The sequence below is a fragment of the Phragmites australis genome, chromosome 22 (assembly GCF_958298935.1).
Source record: "Phragmites australis chromosome 22, lpPhrAust1.1, whole genome shotgun sequence".
NCBI classification, from domain to species: Eukaryota; Viridiplantae; Streptophyta; class Magnoliopsida; order Poales; family Poaceae; genus Phragmites; species Phragmites australis.
In genome coordinates this window covers 1,656,586-1,679,371 of record NC_084942.1, presented here as the reverse complement: position 1 = coordinate 1,679,371, position 22,786 = coordinate 1,656,586, and the positions used below count along the sequence as shown (strand labels likewise).

The following is a 22,786-nucleotide window of genomic DNA, read 5'->3' as shown; positions in this document are numbered from 1 at the left end:
TATCTGCACTGCTATGGACTACAGGGGATGCTCGCCGTCGTCTTCGCCGGCCGGACAGATGCCTCGTCTCGGGTGGGAACAGAATCCACGTAGACGGAGCTCTGGCTCGTGGGCCGTATGTTAGGGGATGATAGGGTCCTATCTCTCATGACCGTGGCACATGTATAAAGATCGAACTAACTTTTCATATCTCTCATGACCGGCACCTGTATAAAGATCGAACTAACTTTTTATAGGCTCACGTGTCAGTGACAACGTTAAGAATGTTATGTTAAATGAAATTATGTGTCAGCGACGATGTCATATGATAACGTTATCTTTAAAAAATTATTTTCCCGTGTAAAGATATTTTCTGTTGTAACGATCATGGTAACGTGGTCACTTATACCCGGGCCACACGTCTCAGCGGTCATAGGAACCGCTTCCCCTTCGTGCGAGCGAGATGAAATTTGAATAAGGAAGCCTTAAATCCCCTCCTCTTCTTGCTCAGTCCCATTGCTCCTGCTCTTCGAGGCAAGTCCAGCCCATCCATGGCGGCCGCCAAGCAGGAGAAGGAGGTCCTCTCGTCGGTAGTAGGCGAAATCCGGTGCTACGTTGGCTCCGACCCCCTCCGCCCATGGCTCCGGTACGGCGTCACTATCGATCGCCTTCCTCGCTTCTTCTCATTCTCCCTGAATCTTATTTCTCGGTCGATCCATCGATCCACCCGTTATTTGTCAGGGGGATGCAGAGGATGGAGAAGGCGTTGCTGCCGGCGACATTGCGGGAGAAGCTGCCAAGATTCCTCCAGAAGTGCACCGAGGAGTTCCAGGACGACGCTCGCTACCGCGACGACTCCCGATACCTCCGCGTTTGGATCCAGTTGGTAAGCCACCCGCCAACCCGCCTACTACTACAACCAGCCATCCCCATCATCTTCCCCTATCACGAGAGATGGCCAAATGGGCCGTTCGGGCCGACCCGGCATGGATCCGGCCCAAGCGGCCCAGATACTATTATGGGTCGTGCCGTGCTGTCCCGCGTGCTGCCCCCTTGGCCCACGGTACGACCCGTCATCCACCGTGTCGTGCCGGGCCGGTACGGGCACGATTGCGGTCTGGCAGCACGACTGGCCCGGAGGCACAGGCGACCCGAACGGTACGATTGGGCACGTCGACCCGACAGCACTTCAAAAATAGAAAAAAAAATAATAGTTACAAAATTCTAAAAAAATAAATAAAAATAAATAAAATAAGATTTATTGATTGGTTGCCTCATTAAAAATAATATTATGCGCTACTAAATAAGATGTTGGATAATAAACTCCTGATAAACTCACAGTTAAATCATAAAAAAAATCAAGAAACTATAGTATCCTTTCAGCAACATACCAATGCGCTTCCGTGAGTAAAGTTTGACCTCGATGCTGATGATAGTGTGTATAAATAAACACACAAAATATGCTCTTATATGGTATAATATTTTTTAGCATCATGAAAGTAGAGTTCCATATTACCGGCATGTCCACAACAAACTTATGTGGATGCACACCCATTGCAATACAATATTGTTTATATGTTGCAATTCGTTGATTAGAGGAGTTTACAAAAAATATTACAGTACGAAAATCATCTAGGTATTACGACAACCTCTTCAAATCGGATTTTACTATAAGATTGATAATATGACGAGCACATCATTGATACAATAAGAAAGATTTAGCATATGTACTAAACAACGGAGTAAGAATATTCATGACTCTAGAGTTTGCACCGATATTATCTAAAGTGATAGAAAATATTTTATTTGTGAGACCAAAGTTTTCAACTACTTGAGATATTTTTTCAGCAATATTTTCACGGTATGCACGTTATCAATCAACCTGAAACCTATTATTCTTTTTTCTAATTCCCAATCATTATTAACAAAATGAGCAGCAATAACACTTAGATAATCCTCTTTAGCCCTACCTACCCATATGTCCGAGGTCAAAGCAATTGAAAATGTACATGTTTGCAACACTTTTTTAAGCTTGTTACGGTACGCATTGTAGTACTTTATCATATCCCTACTAGTTATCTATCTAGAAAACATGCGTGAACCTAGGATTATGAGTTTGTTTAATGTAATCTTCAAATACAGGAGACTCATCGATGTTGAGTGGTAGATCCGCCCTTGCAATCGAGCGGCATAACTCTTTTCGAACATTGGCAGAGTTATACTCCCAATGACGAACAGAGCCGTTGGGGTTGTACTGCGGCACCGTCTGCTTCATGGCTGCTCCACTCTTTCGCTTGCAAGTTGTGGTGTGCCTCTTCAAATATCCCGTTCCACCTAAGGGCTTTGTAGATAATTCATATTTGCAAATATAACACCTAACATACTTGACACTTACTCAATTTTCCTCTCTGTAGAACCTTTTAAAGTCTTGCCAAACTTTGGAAGTATCGGCTCTTGATCTTTTAAAGCCGGTGCTTGCTGATACGTGTGCACTTGTAGAGCCTGACGATGGAGGTGTTGCTGCATCACCTGCATGTGAATCAACTGGAGGTTCACCGTTGGGTCTATCATCACCTGCAGCACTGGTATCAAAGGGGCCGTAATCCCCTGTGAGTCATTGAAGAAAAAAATCATGATCGATAGATGTATTATGATCAGGATCACCGACATTCATGATCAGTGTTGAATGGCACTACAGAAAATGCAAATATTCAGAGTTAGAAATAATCTATTAATAAAACTAATAATAAAACAAGAATGAACAACGATGCAAAAAAATCACCAAGATTTCTTCAATGTCAAGACAGCAGGATGACAGTTTTGGAATTGTTAGGATACTTGGCAACAATTCAAACTAATTTTGCCAAATTATAGCTAATTCTCAAGAATTTTGAGACAAGAATGAGAGGAGGAAACAAGAGAGCAAATGGTGTTGCTGGTGTGCAATGAAAGGCATGGTGATCCTCTATTTATATGTGAAAAATAGTGATTTTGTAATTTTTTTAAATTTTTTGGAGCTCAACCGGTCACAAAACAGCTATACAATTCAAAAATACCGATTTAACGGGTTAAACAGGCCTGGAATGGCCCCCGCATGCCCCTGCGTGCTGGGCCCACACACAACGGCTACAGTTGGCCCAAGCGTGCCCGTTGGGCATTGCCGTGACAAGCCGTGCCGCCTAGGACGTGCCATCGCGTGCCGCGCCGGGCTGGCCGTGCCGCCTGGCCGCCACGTGCCATGCCGAGCCGGTCGTGCCTCCTGAGCCGCCGCGTGCCCGGGCCGGTTCAGGCCGTGCTCGTGCCGGCCTGTCGTGCCGCGCGCTCGGCCCAGGCACGGCTCGGGGCCTCATGTCGTACCGACCTGGCCCGTCTAGGCTCGGACCGAGCTATGCTTGGGCCGTGCCTACAGTGTTGTGCTTCGGGTTGGTCCAGTAGGCACGGCTCATTTGGACATCTTTACCTGTTACTATTGGCTTCATGTGCATTCACTTCATTGGGAATCTATTAAAGAGAGGGTGACATTTATTGCTTGCAGTTCCAGGGGTGCAAATTAATTAAATTAAAGGTGTCCACTAACTTTCTTTAGTTCAACTAATAACACTATCTTTTACAAATTGAGTAATTTTTTTTTTCAAAAACTACTGTTATTGGTTGAACTAAGGAGGGTCGGTGGATATCCTTAGGTTAGTTAATTTGCACCCTATGCAGTTCTGTGCTAAAATTGATAGTTTTTGGCCCGAGGTTTTGTGTGACCTTTTCAACATGTGCTAGTTTGATCTGATCTGATATATTATACTAGTATTATCTGTTTGCTAATACTGCAAATTGCATTATATCTTGGCCTGAATGCTTTCCCTAAAAAAATCTAGAGAAGATTTTTGTACCTTGCGTCATAGTGAAACAAGAGATATTTGCTGTTCAGGAAATGGCTACACCCCTTTGACTTTGTTCGGAGCCCTTGTAATAAGAATACTCTCTTGGATCGAAATGTCTATTGTGATCTTACCCCTTTTCTAATGGTGTAGATGGACTATGTGAAGGATGCAAAGCCTTTGCTCAAGAAGATGGAGAGGAACAGAATAGGACTCAAGAGAGCTTCGTTTTATATGGCCTATGCATTATATTATGAGAAGCACAGGAGGTTTGAGGCCGCAGATAAGATGTACCGTTCGGGAATCCAGAAGTAAGCCAGCACCCCCCCCCCCCCCCAAAACCCATTCTTTTTTAGTGATACCATCTTCTGCTGTGAGCTCAACTTCCGTTGGCTATATCTGATATATATTGTACCTAGAGAATCTTGCTTGTACATCATTGGGAACTAGGCATATCTCAGATCCCCTACTGCAAATCAGTTAGTGGCTAGCTACCTTAGCGTCTTTTCATTCTGGGCTCCTGGGGCTATTTCTCAATATGTAGAACCTTGGAAAGTAAAGCCGGTACTTACTGAAGTGTTCAATAGCCTTGCAGAGCCTATTGGGGAGTTGCACAAAGCACATGAACAGTTTATTCGTCGCATGGTCGCATGGAATCACACAAGAGGAGGAAAGATAAAGTATAACTCTCATTTCATGTATTACTTGAGTTTAGATCATGGACAATGTTGTGTTTCTTGACCTTTTTTTTTTCTATACATATGCGCTTTAGCTGCAGGAAAGAATGCCTAGGAAATCCCGGTCAAGTGCTACATTTATGAACCAAGTTGAAGGTAGGCCTATGGAAAAAAAAGGGTACACAAGTCAATTCCTGGTATAACCAATGTTGCCTGTGCCAAGTTTGTCTCATTTAAAAGATTATTGACCAATCTTTTTGAGAATAAAAGAAACATTCTTCCTTTCATCACCTGAATTGATTCTTGTAGTTCCTCATCTTGAACTTCCATTTTCATAACACATTTTCTGATTTATTTGACACGCAAATAGAATAGGTGATTTGATCCAGTGGTACTTTACTTATTTTTGGAATATGTTGCAGGTGAAAGCAGAAACTGTAAAGAACTGAAATCCAATACAGTGCAAAAGTCAGGAAGCAGTTCAAATCCTTCATTAGGTTCTTATCCTCCATTAGGGCCTGCTAAAGTAGGTATGCTATCCAGAGGCAACTCAGTAACAAGAATTTGTATCGTTGTAACAGCGATGATACTGTAGTTGTACGGTTTGTAGACTCTGCATTTGTTGGGAAGTCAGAAACTGAAGATGCCTGCCATCATGGCTTCGTCGAACCAACTATAAACACTAAGGAGGCTATCGATGCTATCAATAGCATGTTTTTGGAGCCACTGGAACCGGAGACAATGTTCAAGAGACGGTCAAAGAGTGAAAAAACAAATTATAATCAGCAGACAAGCGCATTTGATATCTTTGTTGATGAAGATGCGCCTAACGGTAATGATCCAAACATGCTTCACAACAATAGCACGAAGCAAGACCATCCAAAGTTCAGTCAGCAGGCAAGAGGTTTTGAGATCTTTGTTGATGAGGATGGTCCTATTGGTGACTGCGCTGTCAATTACTGAACTTTCACATGAATCTACTTTATGCCCTGGGTTTTGCTCTGTTAGTTTTCTGAAAAATGCTTCTCATCTTCATATCGATGTCCTAACTTGATCTTGTATATTACTGATACGAAAATTAACGAATGCATTGCTTCTACTGGCGCAGGTAGAGATATGTTGAGAGCTGGAACCTCTCGGGTGATTCAGGGCGCAGGATCTGGCAACGATACTGCTGCTGCTGGAGTTGTGGCTGACATTGGCTTAAATGTTGGCTCAAGACTTGAGATCGTACACATTCTGTTCCTTTCTGTACTTCATTTTTCATCGAGTAATGGAAATTCTAGCAAGCATGGATATTCTGCTCTGATGTCTGATATGCAAATCTTCTGTTCCTTTGCTTGTTTCAATCATTCTTGTCTCGGCAGGATTAAGCAGCAGCTCAATCCTTCGAATAAAATCTTGCAAACGTAGAGATGGAGAAGCATAAGAGCACTAGCGTTGTTAATACTTCACTTGGTATGCACAGCACAGAGTTAAACAGGAACCAGTTCATGGAGAGAAAGAAACACTACCTAATTGAGTTCAGCCTAGGAATTTCATTTCGTTTTATAATATTTTTCGTCGACCAGCGGTGAAAAAACCGAAATTCACGAAATAACCACATGATCAGTGAAAGAAAATTCCGAAATTAGATATTTCCTTCCCTTCGAAATTTCTGAAATCTCATTCCCTGATTCAGCCTAGGTCTAGCCTCTTGCAGCAGATGGTTGGTTTTTGTCTCGATTTGAGATCATGGGCGGCCTATGCTGAGCTGCGCGAGCCGCGCGGCGATGTCCCCTCCGGCGGGCGCGCCCTCCTCCCTCGCCACGCGCAGCCCCGCCAGCGTCTCCGCGATGCCGTCGACCGCCGCATCAGGCGCGGCGCGCGGGCCCCTCCTCAGCACCGGGGAGATGGCCCCGCAGACCGCGTCGCACGCGGCCTCGTCGAGGAAGCAGAGCGCGAACTCGGCGCCGGACTCAGGCTCCGCCCAGGAGAGCGTCGCGCCGTCCAGCCTCTCGAAGGCGTCGCCGGGGAGGATCGGGTACGCGAAGACGATGCGCCGCTGCTGGCCGTCGGGGCCGGCGTACAGAACGACGGATTGGCCCTGCGGCCGAAGGAACGTGACGGCGGCGTAGGCGGCTCCCAGGTTGCGCCACTGGCCGGCGCCGCCCCCTGCGCGGTGGAGGAGCTGCACGGGGTAAGCTCCGCTCGCCATCCGATCGGCTTGGTCGGTGGGAAGGAAGGAAGGGGGATACGTCACCTGGTGATCTTATCTCGCCCGTTCGTTTTCAATCCAATGCTTAGACATTGTTTAAGGTTATGAGCCTTTGGGATAACAAATTACTTTAATTTTTGTACTTAAATCAAAAGGCCCGTTTAGATGGGAGAGACGTCTCGGATTCTGGCCATAATCAGTGGAATCTCTGTCAAATAGTGTTTTTTAGTTGATTTGAATCATAAACGGGAGAAACATTTATCTATCTTTTTACATTGCAAGGAAGAAAGACAAAAGTGGTTTCTCTCATTTCTAAATCACTTCCTTCTACTTTATGCCCTGAGTTTTGGACCAATGGGATAGCAAATTACTTTAATTTGTGAACTTAAATCAAAGGGTATGTTTGGATGGGAGAAACGTTTCAGATTCTGACCATAATCAATGAAATCTCTACCAAACGGTGCTTTTAGCAAATGATTTGAATCCGAAACGGGAGAAACATTTCTCTTTTTTACACTGTGAGAGAGAAACATGCAAAATGTGGTTTCCTTCATTTCTAAATCACTTATTTCTCATTTACAACTGACATCATCTCTCGAGAATCAGAATCCATCCAACTAGCCAAACGATCGCACAAAGTGATTTTGATTCATCAGAGAAATATTTCTAGAAAAAAACTGGAAACAAAACGTTTCTGAAAAAATCCAAAACCCTACCAAACGGACCAAACTATCAAATTCAGAATAAATAACCAAATCATCTGCAATCAACAAACTCTAGAGTTTCAAGTCTTTTAACCACACATGCTATTAGTTTGCAAGGTCAAGCGCCACCTATGGCGAATTATGAATAGGAGGACAATCAACGATGTACATATGCAAGAAAAATGGCTTGTGAAATTGGCACCTCGGCGCCTTGTCCTTTTGTGAGGAAAAAAACCAAAACATTGGAGTAAAATGACATCTGAAAACAGCTGCTATGTTGATGTTATATGTTGATAGTGAGATTCTATCCTTCTACTCTATTGAAAAGAACTTGGCGTTTCTCAATTATTAGAGTGATAACAATTCCCAACCAACAAAAGATGGAGGAAATAGTCACTTCTATCAAGCATTTCTGATCAAATAAGTTTCCTTCATGAAACAAAATCATCAGCTACAGTATTGGCCCATGCTTAACAATGTATATCTAGGCATTTAAACATTTCAAACATCTATAAAACTCCAAGCTCAATGTAATCAATTTTAACATAATATCTTCTTTTAAGTACTTAACTGTTAACATATTGTGCATTACTAACATGACAATGCTTTCCCAGAAGACTAGTGTTACATCGGGTCCATGTCAATAATTAACCTGTAGAAATGGTTGCCCACCTACCATGTCCTCTTTCCCTTGAAAAGGAAAAAAAAAAAGAGGTGCCGACCCTAAAGGATCACTTGCACTGCACAGACATAGCAATCACTCACCTCATATACTGAATAGTGACCACATGCCACCTGACATGAAGGATATATACAGAGAAGCACACAAAGTAACAAATTATCAATAAAGCCTTACTATGCCATTCCATTCGAAACCTTGAACTGCTCACTCACGATGACGACCACACCGTTGATGTCTCAGAAGCTTGCTCAGATGGCAGAAACAAGCAACATGGATGAAACACACGGCAACACTGGGACTAGCATCTGTGTTCATTCACGCCCATCTGCAAACCTGCAGATGCAACCGCTCCGTTTTCTGCAGTATTGCGGTTCATGCAACCGTGCACTTGGCCTGGAGGCTGACATCTACATTTACAAGTATATTTCTTGGCTTTGCCTTGGTAGCTAGAGGTTCGTTTTGTTAATTTATCCTTTTGTTTTTCTGATTCCTAATAGTTATGCTAGGTTTTAGTCAGCTTTTGATCTGCACTTGTTAGTTCTTAGATTTTGCAATGTTCTAATTATGCAAGGAGGTTTAATTGAGTACCTTTTTGTCAGCACTTGTGTTCATTTGTAAGACAGAATTTCGTTTGTTTTACAAATGCGTGAAATCTTCCACAGTTCATCTTATATAGGCATATAGCTATTGTGCTGAGGTAATAAGATTTATCCTAACTTAGAGATTTTTTTTTTCTTTCTGTTTGATTCCTTGATGGTGCAGGGGAGAGAGCGCTTTCTGCAGTACAGAATGCCGAGATAAAGGAATGAGAACCGACCATACTTAAAGGAAAAATTCATCCTAAAATAGTGCATCGGTAACTGGTATGAAATAAGACGTTGAAGTTGTGTTCAGATGAATTATCTCATACTCTGTAATATAGTGCATGTTTTATTGAACTATTCTGGACTATATATGTAGATCCTATAAAAGACTGTTGTTGTTTTTGTGTTCTCTGAAGTTACACCTGATGCGTTCTTGAGTAATACCAATATTTCAACACAAAAAAATAATTAATCATTTAATTATCTGGTCCCAAATGAGAGCCTTTCATGTTTCTATAGATTTACAAGTTGACAGTCATGTATGTAGAGAGCACAGAGATGCATGTCTGCAGATTTTGAAGAACTGAACCAGTTAACACTGTGCTACTAGCCTCCTCAACCTTGCCACCCAACTAATCAAAACAATCATAGAATCAAGATTTCATATGGTCTTGGGAGCCCTTCGGCTTCCAACCCAATGCAGAATGGAACAATCTTGGTTCTTGGAAGAGAACATAGAAGCAACAATTTCGAGCATTTTGCTGTTAGCACTGATTGAATAATACTGGGTTGCGCTCCATGGGAGGAGCCCGTCCGACGGGGGCTCGAGCCCCCGTTCCACACCTGCCCCTTCCCTCCAATGAAGGGCGTGCATTTGGAGCCGCACTAGTAGTAATAATAATAATAATAATAATAATAATAATAATAATACTGGGTTGCTGTACTTTCTGCATTTGGAATCTGCAGTCCAAAATGACGGGAAAACCAAGTTACTTCTTCAAAGTAATAACTGAGATAAATGGTAATACGTGCATGGATTACAAGTTTCAATTTTTTTCATTTGTTTAATTGGTATGTTGATAAGGTTACAATGGTATTTGATTTTTTAGTCACGTGGAAAATTTGAAAAGAACAAAACAGATACATCTTTGACCATAGAGAGCAGTCAAAATAGTGAAGCACATCTTTAACGGGGCCAAAATTTGGGCCTTCACGAGGACGCACCATTTAGGATGCCTTCTGGCTCGAGAAAGCGAGGATAGGGTTTTCTTGCTTCTTTTTTTCTTTTTCTTTTTCTTTTTGAGGTTACCCTGTGTTCTTACCCTAGCTACATCCCTATACTTTAAGTTATCGGGCTCTTCCGCTCTTTTAATATAACAGACAACTCTCCTGCCGGTTACAATTTAAAAAAAGTAGCTTAATAAGTTGACAACTGACAGCGTTAGTTGCGAGATGGTTGTCAGTAGAATAGGACCTTAGGTTTGCAAGAACACCACAAGAAACAAAGTTGTCATTGATTTGCATGATAGGCAGCTCAAGAGCAATAAATGTGCTGAAATCTCTTGTGGTGCAGGGGATGAAGATGACAACGAATTAAGCCCAAAAGAAACGTGTCGATGCTGTGGTGTTTATAGTTGTGATTACGAAAATGACAATGAAATCTCTATCTGATAGAAACTAAACCATTATGCTATTTTGTGTTGTTTAAAGCTGTGCATACTGCATACCCTAACACATAAATGTCTGAGTAGTCATCGGAAGGCAGGAAATCATTCAGATTCAGACCCTTGTCTGGGGTTTTTCCAGCTACATTCCATGTGGCTGCAAATACCCTGTGAAAAGCAGAGAAAGAATAGAGTAACTATCTCAATTTGAGCTAATAAAAATCAGTTATTTGTGATATGGAATGAAGTATTGATTTGGATCTCGTAAAAAAAGGGAGTAAGCGATTTGGAAAATTAGTGACTTTACTGACAAATACGCTCACCTGAAAGCCTCGATATGGGTACTACTGGTTGTTGCAGGAGAACTGAAACTGCTGAACTTTAGACTTCTACTTTCTATTTGGAACAAGATGAAGTTAGAAAAGGGAAAAGAAAACTATGCTTAGAATTCAAGGCCAAAAGACTTAAGATAATACATGGAAATTTTAAACTAATTAATGATTGGATGTAGAAGATTAGAAGTAATGTAGCTAGATGAAATCGATAGATACCCGAAAGACTTTTGAAGAAGGTTGAGGATGATGCTGACGGGGAATCCACTGGTGACCGTGCTGGAGACTCTTTCAAATCAACTGAAACACCAACAGTAATGATTGAATTTGAATAAATTCAAATACAGTAATTTTTTTATAACATGTGAGAACTAGTATGTGTCCACTTTTGAATTTAAAGGTAGCGATCATGGCCATGCCGTGAACTAGTATGCATCAAGCTTCAACTTTCCAAGGCTCACAAGGGAATGGATTCTTCTTCTCGTCATGTATTACTGAAGAGAGAAACATTGTTGCTTTGCTGTTAAAAAGGATGCCGTGAATTCAAGAACGAACCTGTAGAGTTGATCGAGTACTTTGTACTACGTCTTGGCGAGGAATTCCCATCTTTTGTACCAAGAACTTTTGGGAAGAGAAACTGAACAAGGAGAGAGTAGATAAACAGGCTAGTGCTTATCTCAAATGATGAAACTTGGCTGAATGAGGAGAGAAGATGTTACCTTCTTCCTTCTGCTGGTTTTCTGGTCCATTTCTGCACTCAACTTCTGCTTCCAGCGTCAAATGAACAGATTATGAAACCGAGCAATCATTAAGCAATGAACAGAGCTAATCGAACGCCTGCAAAAGTTTTTCAGAGCAAGTCGGGTAGGTAGAAGTTTTCATGTTCCACGAAACTGTGTAGAAGAGTCTAGTGATCAAACTAGAAAATCAAATGTAGTCATAGGGATTCAAGACTTATTGTTTTGGACATAGAATTATGCCAAAAGCAATTCAAAGCCACAACGAGAAAGTGAAAAGACACTAGCAGCTCATTTAGAAACATTTCTTAAATAGTAGTATGAACAAACTAAATAACATTATGCCAAAAGCAATTCAAGACTTGTTTTTATTTTCTGTAAGACTTTCCAAGATAGATGAACAAACTGAAAAGTTCAACTGAGCAAACAACAAAAGAAAGAGGAAGAACCAAGAAACATCGACACAAGAAATTTCATCGTCGTAAAGTACAGATTAACAATTTTTAAAAATCTATAGAGAAAACACTTAAAGAGGTTTTGTTTTGTCAAGAATGTGGCAAAGACGATGACGAAACTGTATGGTCCACCCTCAAAGGAACAATCTACATGACGAACATTTCCCACCAAAAAATTAGGGGGCAATTACTTTTTTGCCATCCTAGCACATGCCAAAATGCCACTCTACCAAAAACTTCACTCCCATTTGCCATCGGATGAACAGTAACCGCTAGGGAGCTGAAAAAACAATACCTAGAGCTAAAATTCTTGTGTAATTCAAACTAAAAAATGCTAAAAAATATGTCTATTTTTTACATGCTCTATAATTCATAAGAAACCCATTTGAACTGAATTCACCTAAAAATATTATGTAGAATTCAAACTAAAATTCCCCAAAATGTGCTACTTTTGCAACTTCTAGGAATTTTTAAGGACTTACAAAAATTCCCAAAAAATATAGAAAAATTCACTAATATTCCTATAATGTGATGTAATAATTTATAAAATTATATACTACCCTAGGTTATAAGGTTAAAAAGTGAGTTTCTTTGTAATAGGCATTACTAATAAATTAGTACATCACATTATAATAAATGGGTATTACAAAGGAACTCACATTTTCACCTTATAACCTAGGGTGTGAGATAATTTTAGAAATTATTACATCACATTATAAGAATATTAGTGAATTTTCCTAGATTTTTTTGGAATTTTTGTATGGCCTTAAAAATTGCTAGAAGTTGCAAAAGTAGCACATTTTGGGGAATTTTAGTTTGAATTTTACACAAGATTTTTAGGTGAATTCAGTTAAAATGGGTTTCTTATGAATTATAGAGCATGTACAAAAATCGACACATTTTTTGGCATTTTTTAGTTTGAATTACACAAGAATTTTGGCTCATAGGTACTGTTTTCAGCTCCCGGCGGTTACTGTACATACAATCTCACTGATATGCGGGCCTGGGTGGCAAATGGGAGTGAAGTTTTGGTAGAGTGGCATTTTGGCGTGTGCCATCCGGTAGGATGGCAAAAAAGCAATTGTCCCAACAATTAGTGGTGATCCGATCCAATGAAATAGTAGTAGTTGACCAGAACAGGTATGAATAGTAGCTGCCGTGGTCATGTCATCAAGAAATCAAAATTTGAGACACATTTATGTAATATACTGAAGAAAATGAAACAAACCACATAAAACCTCCTCAAAACAGTGGACAGATGGACAAGACAATAGGACGAAATCGCATTTGCTCGCACAGGATAGGCATATTCTACTAACCTATATCCTAATTATTTGGTTTGTGGTACTATCAATCAATGAAATTAAAAAAGAGAATCACCGATGGAACTGCAGAAGGAAGCCAAGAAAAAAAAAATTCACTTTGTCATGGCAGAAATGCAAAGTGGAGATCTTTTGCACTTGGGAGCAGATTGACCTTTGGGAAGCATGAAAAGCAGATGAATGGAGGAAGGGAAACCAAAGACGCTTCACAAAAATTGGAGTTTTTTTTAACAAAAATAGGAGTTTGACAAGCTGTCTTCAAATAAAGAAGGAAAAGTTGTCAAGAACTGAATAAACTAGCCTATATAAACAAAGGCTGTCAAGAACTGCGTAGTGCTGTACTAAAAATTCCTTGGAAACATCCAAATAAGGGTAGTGGTTACTCTAGGAACCACCGGAAGAAAACAGCTGAAAGTTTTTGAAACACGAAGTTAGAATAGTGAGTACAGAGAACATCCAAAACCGTATCAGATACAGACAATCCAAGAAGCACAAAACTCAAGATATGCCAACAGAATGAAATGAACTCCAGTGGATACTGAAATGAAACCAAATCAAGAAAAAACGAGAGGGAAAGGCACGGAATAAGAGAAAGAAGATGTTTCATCGTATTCATACCACAACGAAGAAGCAGAAAGGAAGCAGCTAGATCGATCGTCCCCGTTGATTCGATTTCCTTTCACCGATGTCCTCCTGCAACTTGGATGTGTGCCTCCCTCAAACTAGGAAGAATCAGCCGTTCTCCGTTTGAAAGGGAAACAATGCAGTGAAGCAGTAAAATAAGAAAGGATCGTGGTTCATGACGGCTTTGCCTTTGCCTGCCGGGGAGGTTGACGAGGAGGAGTGGCCGACGTGGGCCGCGGTGGTTGGTGCTGTTGACGGAGAGGTTTTTCTTGTTGCTGCTCAGCACAGCTGCCTGTGAATTTGCTCGCCAGGCAACTAAACTCCTGAGCTGCTTCTCTCCTGCTGTCTCGTCCGCTTGATTGCGACAGCTTCTTCGTCTTCGTGCATGACAATATGTGAACCACTTTCCTGAGCATCCATTAACTCAGCCTCGATCGTGATAGACGTACGGCGGTCAAGCTTAATTAATTTGCGTTAGTTTTCGTCCGTATCGGACTACGTATCCTGCAATCGTCTTTTCTTTAAAAACTCAAATGCCTGGCTTAGTTGTTAGACAACCAACATCTTAAGCAGAAGGCGTGCATGAAACATGGCATCGCCAGAAGATGCATACTACAATGTCTCTCTCAGAAAGAAAAAAGAAAAAAGAAAAACCAACGAATGGGTTCATCCTGTGGTTGAAATCACATATAGGTCTACAGATGTGCACATATAGGCCCAACGACCGCACAGGTTGAAATCAAGTCGTCATGTTCCAAGTCCACTTAAATTTGTCCATTTCTTCCTGCTCGACCTTGCTTGGACGCCATGTTTGGCTGTTACCCTCCCCCCAGGATTCATTCAATCATCCATGTAAAACTCAACGCCGTTCACTAATAAAGTCCTGCTTTCTCTTGTAACAAAGGCTGCTGCTGCTGCTTCGGCAACCAAGATATTTTGATTCTACATCTAGCTCTAACATCTGAATCTACATTGCTCACCAAAAAAAGGGCGACATCTGATTCTACATTATCTTGTAGCTAGCTAGCATGAGTGAATTCAGGTCAACTGCTGCAGACTCTTTGTTGGTTTTCTCATCTGGGGATGATCGGGGTATTGTGCGACGACAGTGAGTCAGTACTCAGTAGTGACTTCACCATGCATGTACAACGGGAGTCTGTACGTAGCTCACCGATTCTTAGCAGAGCAGAACAGTGTTAGCAATAACCTTGACATGGCCGTGTGCGTTGTGTGGCGTGTGTCGCCGAGTTGTACATGAGCTGCAGAGAGGCTGCGGCCATGGCGGAGTCCGAGCGCGTCGTGTCGCGCTCCAGGTCATTCGAGTCGGGCTCGTGAGTGGAGGCGTGTGCAGGTGGGTTGCGTTAGCCGCGCATTGAGGAGCACGTTGTGAAGACGAGCGTGAGGCTCGGGCATGGCGTGGTCCGGGTCGAGCGGATCGGCGCGAGGAGACCGGGCGATGGAGGAGAGCTCCGTGTGTGTCGCTGTGGTCTATAAAAGGCCGTTGTAACCCTCCATCTCAGTGAGCTAAGTCCAGAGAATAATCTAGCTAAGAGACAGGTGAGTTCGTCGCCGGAAAATCTACTGTGCTTCTTCTACCTCGCGTTCGCTTGCTTCTTCTACCTCGCGTTCGCTTGTGTGTGTGCGTTCCTGGGCATAGCCGACAATTGGTATCAGAGCTTGGTTTGGAGAGCATGTCGTCGCCATCGAGCCCACCGAAGATCGGAGACAGCGGCAAGGCTGTTGTCGCCGTGGAGCGCGTCGTCAGCAATTCCGGCGCAGTCGAGCTACCGCTGCTGACCAAGGCCAATTACCACGAGTGGGCCTTGGTCATGCAGGTGTCGCTGGAGGCCATGGAGCTGTGGGACGCGGTGGTGGCCGTGTCCAAGGAGCGCGCCAAGGATCGGCGGGCGTTGGCCGCCATCTTGCGCGCGGTGCCGCCGGAGATGAAGGCCGGGCTCGCCGTGAAGAAGACGGCGAAGGAGGCGTGGGATGCGGTGAAGTCCATGGGGGTTGGTGACGATCGTGTGAAGGTCGCGAGCGTGCAGCACCTCTGGAAGGAGTACGAGAACGTCATGTTCCGCGACGGTGAGTCCGTCGGAGACTTCACCATGCGCATCAGTGGCCTCGTCGGCAGCCTGCGCGAGATGGGGGAGACGCTGGAGGACGGTCGCGTGGTGAAGAAGATCCTGCGCGTGGTCCCGAAGAAGATGAAGCAAGTCGCGGTGGCGATCGAGATGCTCGCGGACATCAACGCCATGTCCGTTGAGGAGCTCGTCGGGCGGCTACAAGTGGCGGAGGAGGCCGACACTGAAGAACCCGCGGCGGACCACGCCGGGCGGCTGTTCCTCACTGAGGAGCAGTGGGAGGCGCGGCGGCGTCAGCGCGACGGCAAGGAACAGGCGTGCAGCGGTTATGCGCGCCATGGCAGTGGTGAGAACGGCGTTGGCCGTAGCGGCGGCCATGACAAGGATGACGGGGACGCGAGCAGCACGAGCTCAGGCGCTAGCAGGCGCTACCGAGGAAGGTGCTTCAACTGCGGCGTTCGTGGCCACCGCGCCAGGGACTGCCGGGAGACGAAGAAGGAGAGGGCGCTGCTCGCCGACGCCGACGAGGAGCCGGCATTACTGTGAATTGGAGTACTCGCCATGTCAAGCTTAGGGGAGTGATTGTTAGCAATAACCTTGACATGGCCGTGTGCGTTGGGTGGCGTGTGTCGCCGAGTTGTACATGAGCTGCAGAGAGGCTGCGGCCATGGCGGAGTCCGAGCGTGTCGTGTCGCGCTCCAGGTCGTTCGAGTCGGGCTCGTGAGTGGAGGCGTGTGCAGGTGGGTTGCGTTAGCCGCGCATTGAGGAGCACGTTGTGAAGACGAGCGTGAGGCTCGGGCATGGCGTGGTCCGGGTCAAGCGGATCGGCGCGAGGAGACCAGGCGATGGAGGAGAGCTCCGTGTGTGTCGCTGTGGTCTATAAAAGGCCGTTGTAACCCTCCATCTCAGTGAGCTAAGTCCAGAGAATAATCTAGCTAAGAGACAGGCGAGTTCGTCGCCGAAAAATCTACTGTGCTTCTTCTACCTCGCGTTCGCTTGCTTCTTCTACCTCGCGTTGGCTTGTGTGTGTGCGTTCCTGGGCATAGCCGACAAACAGAACAGTAAAGGAGATACCATACGTTTCTGTTACAAGTTGATTAAAAGCTGCATGCGGATGTAATTGTCTTTGTTTTTGCAGGGATGCGGATGTAGCTCAATACTAATTAATTCTGAGCTACGCCGATCGATCGGTGCTGTGTCCACGATTAAGATTTAAAAGCACGCAGGAATCCAAGCCTGGATGCAATATAAAGGCTGCAGACAGATCGACACACGCACGCATGGTTCTTCAGTTGAGTGAGTGCTTCTGTTGCTTGCATCGCGCGCGTGCTCAGGATTATTATTCACACCAGACTAGGAGGACCAGCATACGTGTAGCGTGCGCTGCCACCAAACCCCTTCTGCTGAAGTATAGACTACACTGCTGGCAGTATTAAACTTGTCTTCAGTGTCATCAGGTCCACAGACTCTTAAATAGCATATTTGTGTTCTTAGACTTGCTAAATGTGTCATGTATATATAAAACCTCTTGAACACCACCTAGCGCCAAAATGGCATGCCTAGGTGGACTGTCTTCTTCCCGGTGTCGCCTTGCTCTTGACTCCTCTAGCTGGTCAACCCCTTCTCCCCGCATTGCTCCAATCGATGACACGGCCGGAGTTGAGCATGCACCGGCCTGCACCGCCGTACCTGGATGAGCAAGATGATGCATGGTTGTGCCTCCATCATTCCTCCTCTAGAGGCAGCTAATGTGGGTGTCGGCAGTCGAGCGGCTCATGGAGGGACCCTGAGAGGTTTTGGAGCTAAATGATACATTTACTGTGGCAAGTGTGGCGACTAGACATTCCACTTCTGAGGTAGAATGCCGGTTCTATGGTCCAGACTATTAGACTCCGATCTCGGGTTCTCCTGCGTCTTTTGTATCAGTCATTGGATCAGTAGCTAATACACATATAATTCAATAGAACAATATCAAACAAGTACTTCACAATAATTAATTACATGAAAGGCCTAACGATGGTCTCGAGGATTAGGATTCCATGACTAACCTGCTAGGCAATAGAGCCTAGAGCGGAATGGAGCGAGACAAACCAATGTCACATGTAACTTTGGTGCGGACACAGGTTTAGACTTCTTCTCTTCATCTATATTTAGAGTGGCAAGTGCTTAAAGACGGGTCGAGATATCCACCCATCATACCCATAGTATGCTTAGTCTTCGTAACTGCTCCTATAGCCTTCTCTGAGTACAAAATATTGAACTAGACTCCTCCACTAATTAGACTTTCGATCGCTTGTGAGGCTTTTTCTTCGTCTTTCGAAACATAGTGTAGGATTGAGAATGACGACTAGAGGGAGTGAATAGGTACCTTATCAATTTCTTTTGAAACGGATGGCCTTCTCCTTTTATCACCCAACGCACCTCAAAAACCAGTAGCGGAAGTAAAACCGGAGAGAATCAAATTGCTAAGGAAATATCCAGAAAAACACATGACTCTCGTGGATGTATATAAACCCTAGGTTCTATTAAAACTCATCTCACGAGTCATCACCATAAAAGATAGGAACTTGAGAATAGAAACCTTTGAAGCAAAGAAAAGATCACGGGTAGAAAAAATTCTCCTAGTTAATGATCTAAAGGTAAGGGAATTCAAGATCCACTTGTATACATATGTATGTGAATTTTATGTCTCTAGAAACAAGAAGAACAACTTCCTAAGGTGGAAATATTTCAGCTCAACAACCGGAACGAAAACACAACGAAAAGGGAAAAACTTGCAAACTTATAAGGGAACCAATAGAGGGAAATTAGAAGTAGGTAAATACAAGTATAAGAGTAAACACAAATTTCATTGCTTACAGAGGTCAACTCTATTTTAGGCGGATTACAAAGATTTTTCCTCACATAGCTGTCACTTAATACATAGGCTAAGCACTCATTTCCTCTACTCTAAAACCCTAACACAAAACTCTCATATGAATGACTCAAGAGGCTCAAGTAGCTGGTTTCAAGGGCTCAATTAGCCCTCCTCCTCTATTTATAGCCTAGGTTTCTTGACCCCTAAGTTTCCTAGCTTGTTTCCAAAATACATATCTCTTGTAGTACATTCCTAACTACCATCGAGGGAATTTTGGTTCATTTTCTCCTCCATCCATCGGACAACCGAGGTGCCTTCATGACTTAGCTTCGCATCAATGAAAGCCTCGTAATGATGCCACGTGCACTTCCATCCTTCCCATGGTTTTGGAGGCCAAATCGTGAAACCCCTTGCATGCTTCTCAAAGCACGACTCACTGCCACTTGCTTGACTTCAAGTAAGCCTCCCGATATCGACACGTGTACTCTGTCTTATGATCTTGACCGCTGGCAAGTCTCTCCTGCTCCCGATCCCTCGGACCGCCTTGTCACTTGCACTGGTATCCCTTTTGCTTGACTTTGTCAACACACCATCTCCATCAATCTTTCATGCTTTGCTTGACCTCCACGTGTACAGCTAGGATTACCCTTGACTTCGCCCGGCCTCCTCGATTATCCGGCACCAAGTACCCCACCTTGCCCTGATCATCCCGTCGTCGACTGCCAAGTTGCATCTATCACCTGCACAATATAAGACAAGCAAACACATATCTCCAACTCCATTACGAGTTAGTCAAAAGCAAAATCCTCAGTTGATCAGCACATCACAAACAAATCATGAACGCTGGATGATCCAGCGTACACATCTCCTGAGTGTCGGACCATCTGGCGTGCTCAACCTCTCCAGACTTGTTCTACAACCTCTCTGCAGGAAATACTCCGGTGAAGCATCCAGCATGTACTGCTCGATTGCCGAACCATCCAACGAGTATAAGTCACTAAGAGCCAATTTTCAGCCTCTTTGCAAGAAAAGCTCTGGCGTGTATACTGCCCAAACACCGGACCATCCGGCGGGTACACTAACTTTTTCTTCTGAGTTGGAAATGCTCCGGCGTGAATCACATCTGAACGTTGGATCCTCCAGCATGTTCAATTTCTAGAGCGCCGAACCATTCGGTGTGTACAATTTTCTTGAACCTAGAGACAAACATGCCAACTCTATTTTTCTCTGCAACTTTGGTTACTCATGATCATATTTGCAGTACATAGACAAATTATGCAATCTCACTAATTGACAAACCAAAACAACACCATTGTCAATCACTCATCATATATAAACTAAGGCATATTTTCACTTGATTTCTCAATCTCCCCCTTGATGAGTGCATTGACAACTCTTGAAGCACAAAGATTTTGGATTGATGAAAAATAAGAAGAAAAGCTCATCCAAGTGATAAAAAAACTAAAGAAAGAGTAAACCATGTCACTTGGCATAAGAAATATTGTAAAAGCACTAAGAGAGGCAGAGATAAACCAAAAACCTCAAAACCCCAATAAAAGCACAAATGCTCCCCCTTAATGGATGCACATTTTTTTATTAAAATTTTCTCCTACTTTCATCATGCAAGATTCTTCTTTGTGAGTTAGTGCATATTTTTTCCCCTTAGACAATGCAAACATCAAGGACAAAAGCATCATGCAATGCGTGAACATGCAATCCTAATGAGATTTCACAAGTATACCACAAAGCATTTGTAAATACTAGAAACGTCAAAGAGCTATGGAAAGTAAAATGTGGAGCTCACAAGTGCACACATGCTCAAAAAGATACAATGTCACTAGAACATGAAGCTATACAAGCTAAACTAAAGAATTATTGGCTCATTTAAGTTCATATAGCCGAATCATGTTAAAAGTGACCACCACATAAGCATCCACTCGTGTCGAGGCAATACAAGCATTAAGATCTAGCTAACTTCAATGTCAAACTAGGCAAACAAGCATTCATGATAGTAGCCTTTGCAAATGCTCATATATGAAACTAAGACTTTGTTAGATCAAATGATTAAAATGATTGAACAATTAGGCACATTTCTTTGTAATTCATTTTATCCTCAAGTTGACTTTAGTTACCATAGGTTCACTTCTTTTGCAAACCACATGAAGTATCAAGATAACCGCATTGTATCAGATTTTGGCACAAGAAACTTGATTTCTCAACATTATTCAAATTTGCATAGATTATCAAGTTTTCACATGATCAAGTCAAGTACTGTCTTTACAACACAAGGAGCTCATGTTCCCCTAGGTTCTATCATGAGCTAAATATTTAATAAAGACAAAAAATATAGTGCAATATTCCCCAATCTAATCTTGAACCAAGAGACCTAGAGCAAGATATTCATCAAACTAGCCTTAACACAAGTATTGACTAAGCCAAAACAATTACGAACATAGTGATCAAGAATGTAATATTTCATAGTCTACATGATTCATAAAATTGCTAAATTTCATCTTTAGCAAAGCCAGCTTGCTTGAAATGTTTTGTGTCAAAGCATCAAGAGGAGCCTAAGATTAAAAGCTTGCTCCGCACAACTACTCAATTTAGTCCAAATTCAAGTCTAGCAGCAGAAAATACCAAATACATATAAGTCAAAGCTCAACTACTATGATTATCTTACAAGATAAAATGCAATGAAATTTAACAAAAGTAAGATATAGTATGTATAACTGCAACTTCCCCTCACACAATGCTATAGGAATGCACACTTCAAGCTCTTCTCTCAAATAGGCAAATCTTGTTGCATCTAGAGGCTTGGTGAAAATGTCGGCAAGCTGGTGTTGAGTATCAATATATCTCAAGTCAATGTATCCCTTCTCATTGTGGTCTCGCAAAAAGTGAAATCTCACATTTATGTGTTTGGTTCTGGAGTGTTGGATTGGGTTATTGGCTAAGCTTATGTGATGGGGAAGGGGTGCCTGAGCTTCCAAAAGGTAATATGATAAGTCGATTTGGTGGAGCTTCGACGTTAATGATCCAAAGGCTCTGACCAGAACAGATCGGAAACCTTCGTAACTACTACACCAATACTCTGTGGTTATTAACTGTGCCAAGACGCTGTTGACCTTGCCAAGAAAGTTTTTCCTGCAAGTGAATCAGAACACAAGCAAGAACATGTAGATGCAATCTGAATATTGCTGATTACTAATGAAATACTCGAGTTGGGGCTTTACAAATTGATATACAGTGAAACTATCTAAAACAGAATAATCTAAGTAAAACCCGGGTCTAAACTGTGATGGCTACTATGTATATATAGGGGGAGACGTGAGGAGGTCGACCTAGGGTTATGCAGTCGTGGAGAGAGGTGTATGTAACCTAGACTCCATCCTTGACATGATTACAAGACCTGATAAGGCCCAAAATAATGATGCAACACCTTATTTCATTGACCCTGACTAAAATATAAGGAATATTTGGTCGATATTAGATCCATTGGAAAGGCCCAATCATAAGGTTTCCAGCAAGTCTAAGGTCACCTCAATCGAACTTTGTATGCACTAATATGTCCCTGGGTGGTGGTGTGAATAGAGCTATGAGGCTTAGATCGAACAAGCCAATATTGCTATCAATGATGCTTCTTTCGTTCGACTGGCGGATGGCTTGGAAGCAGCAAAAAGGCTAATACTTACAGCCTTGGCCAAGACAAATGTTGATGAAGTGACTATCAAAAGGCTCTGAACCTGTTGCAGGAGGCTTTTTCTGGTGTGGAGGTGTTGGTGCAAGAAGAGAGCACCAAGCTTGCTGCTTCTTCTTCTCCGGTAAAGATGGCCATTGACAATTGTTCAAATGGGGACTCCCTTGATGACCAGACTGAACAGGTGACAAGGAATTTCCATGGGCTCCCTTGGTTTATTCTGCAAGCTCTTTCCAAACTAAATGGGATCCAAGCCAACAAGTCAAATATTGCAATGGTGGAGGCATTTCAATCTCTTGATACTGTGGTGGGAATTGAG

At 43.0% G+C, this 22,786-nt stretch overlaps 3 protein-coding genes and 1 long non-coding RNA gene across 5 annotated transcripts; 2 read left to right on the top strand and 2 right to left on the bottom strand.

Annotated features, from left to right (window-relative positions):
* Positions 1–521: 521 nt before the first annotated feature.
* Positions 522–5,901, top strand: LOC133905351 (uncharacterized). The gene is given in 10 exon segments (XM_062347118.1): positions 522–625; positions 721–865; positions 4,005–4,162; positions 4,439–4,496; positions 4,499–4,531; positions 4,624–4,684; positions 4,951–5,079; positions 5,082–5,468; positions 5,637–5,779; positions 5,896–5,901. Coding segments are annotated over 10 exon segments (1,215 nt in total). The 5' UTR covers positions 522–530.
* A 43-nt stretch (positions 5,902–5,944) lies between these two features.
* On the bottom strand, positions 5,945–6,789 carry LOC133904294 (uncharacterized). Its single transcript, XM_062345760.1, has one exon. The coding sequence runs from the start codon at positions 6,723–6,725 to the stop codon at positions 6,261–6,263; it is 465 nt and encodes a 154-aa protein (XP_062201744.1). The 5' UTR covers positions 6,726–6,789; the 3' UTR covers positions 5,945–6,260.
* A 378-nt stretch (positions 6,790–7,167) lies between these two features.
* LOC133904296 (uncharacterized) lies at positions 7,168–9,095 on the top strand. The gene is made up of 2 exons (XR_009907456.1): positions 7,168–8,530; positions 8,874–9,095. It is a non-coding gene; the product is annotated as an uncharacterized LOC133904296 (long non-coding RNA).
* Positions 9,096–10,087: 992 nt separating this feature from the next.
* Positions 10,088–14,153, bottom strand: LOC133905202 (type I inositol polyphosphate 5-phosphatase 5-like). Of its 2 annotated transcripts, XM_062346935.1 has the most exons (6): positions 13,824–14,153; positions 11,411–11,528; positions 11,247–11,328; positions 10,911–10,991; positions 10,683–10,755; positions 10,088–10,527 (listed from the first exon to the last, which is right to left on the bottom strand). In XM_062346935.1, exons 2-6 carry the CDS (start codon positions 11,438–11,440, stop codon positions 10,386–10,388), a joined length of 408 nt encoding a protein of 135 aa, XP_062202919.1. In that variant the 5' UTR covers positions 11,441–11,528; positions 13,824–14,153; the 3' UTR covers positions 10,088–10,385. The 2 variants fall into 2 exon arrangements, with proteins under 2 accessions (XP_062202919.1, XP_062202920.1); XM_062346936.1 differs by lacking the exon at positions 13,824–14,153 and having other exon boundaries at positions 11,411–11,879.
* Positions 14,154–22,786: the final 8,633 nt, after the last annotated feature.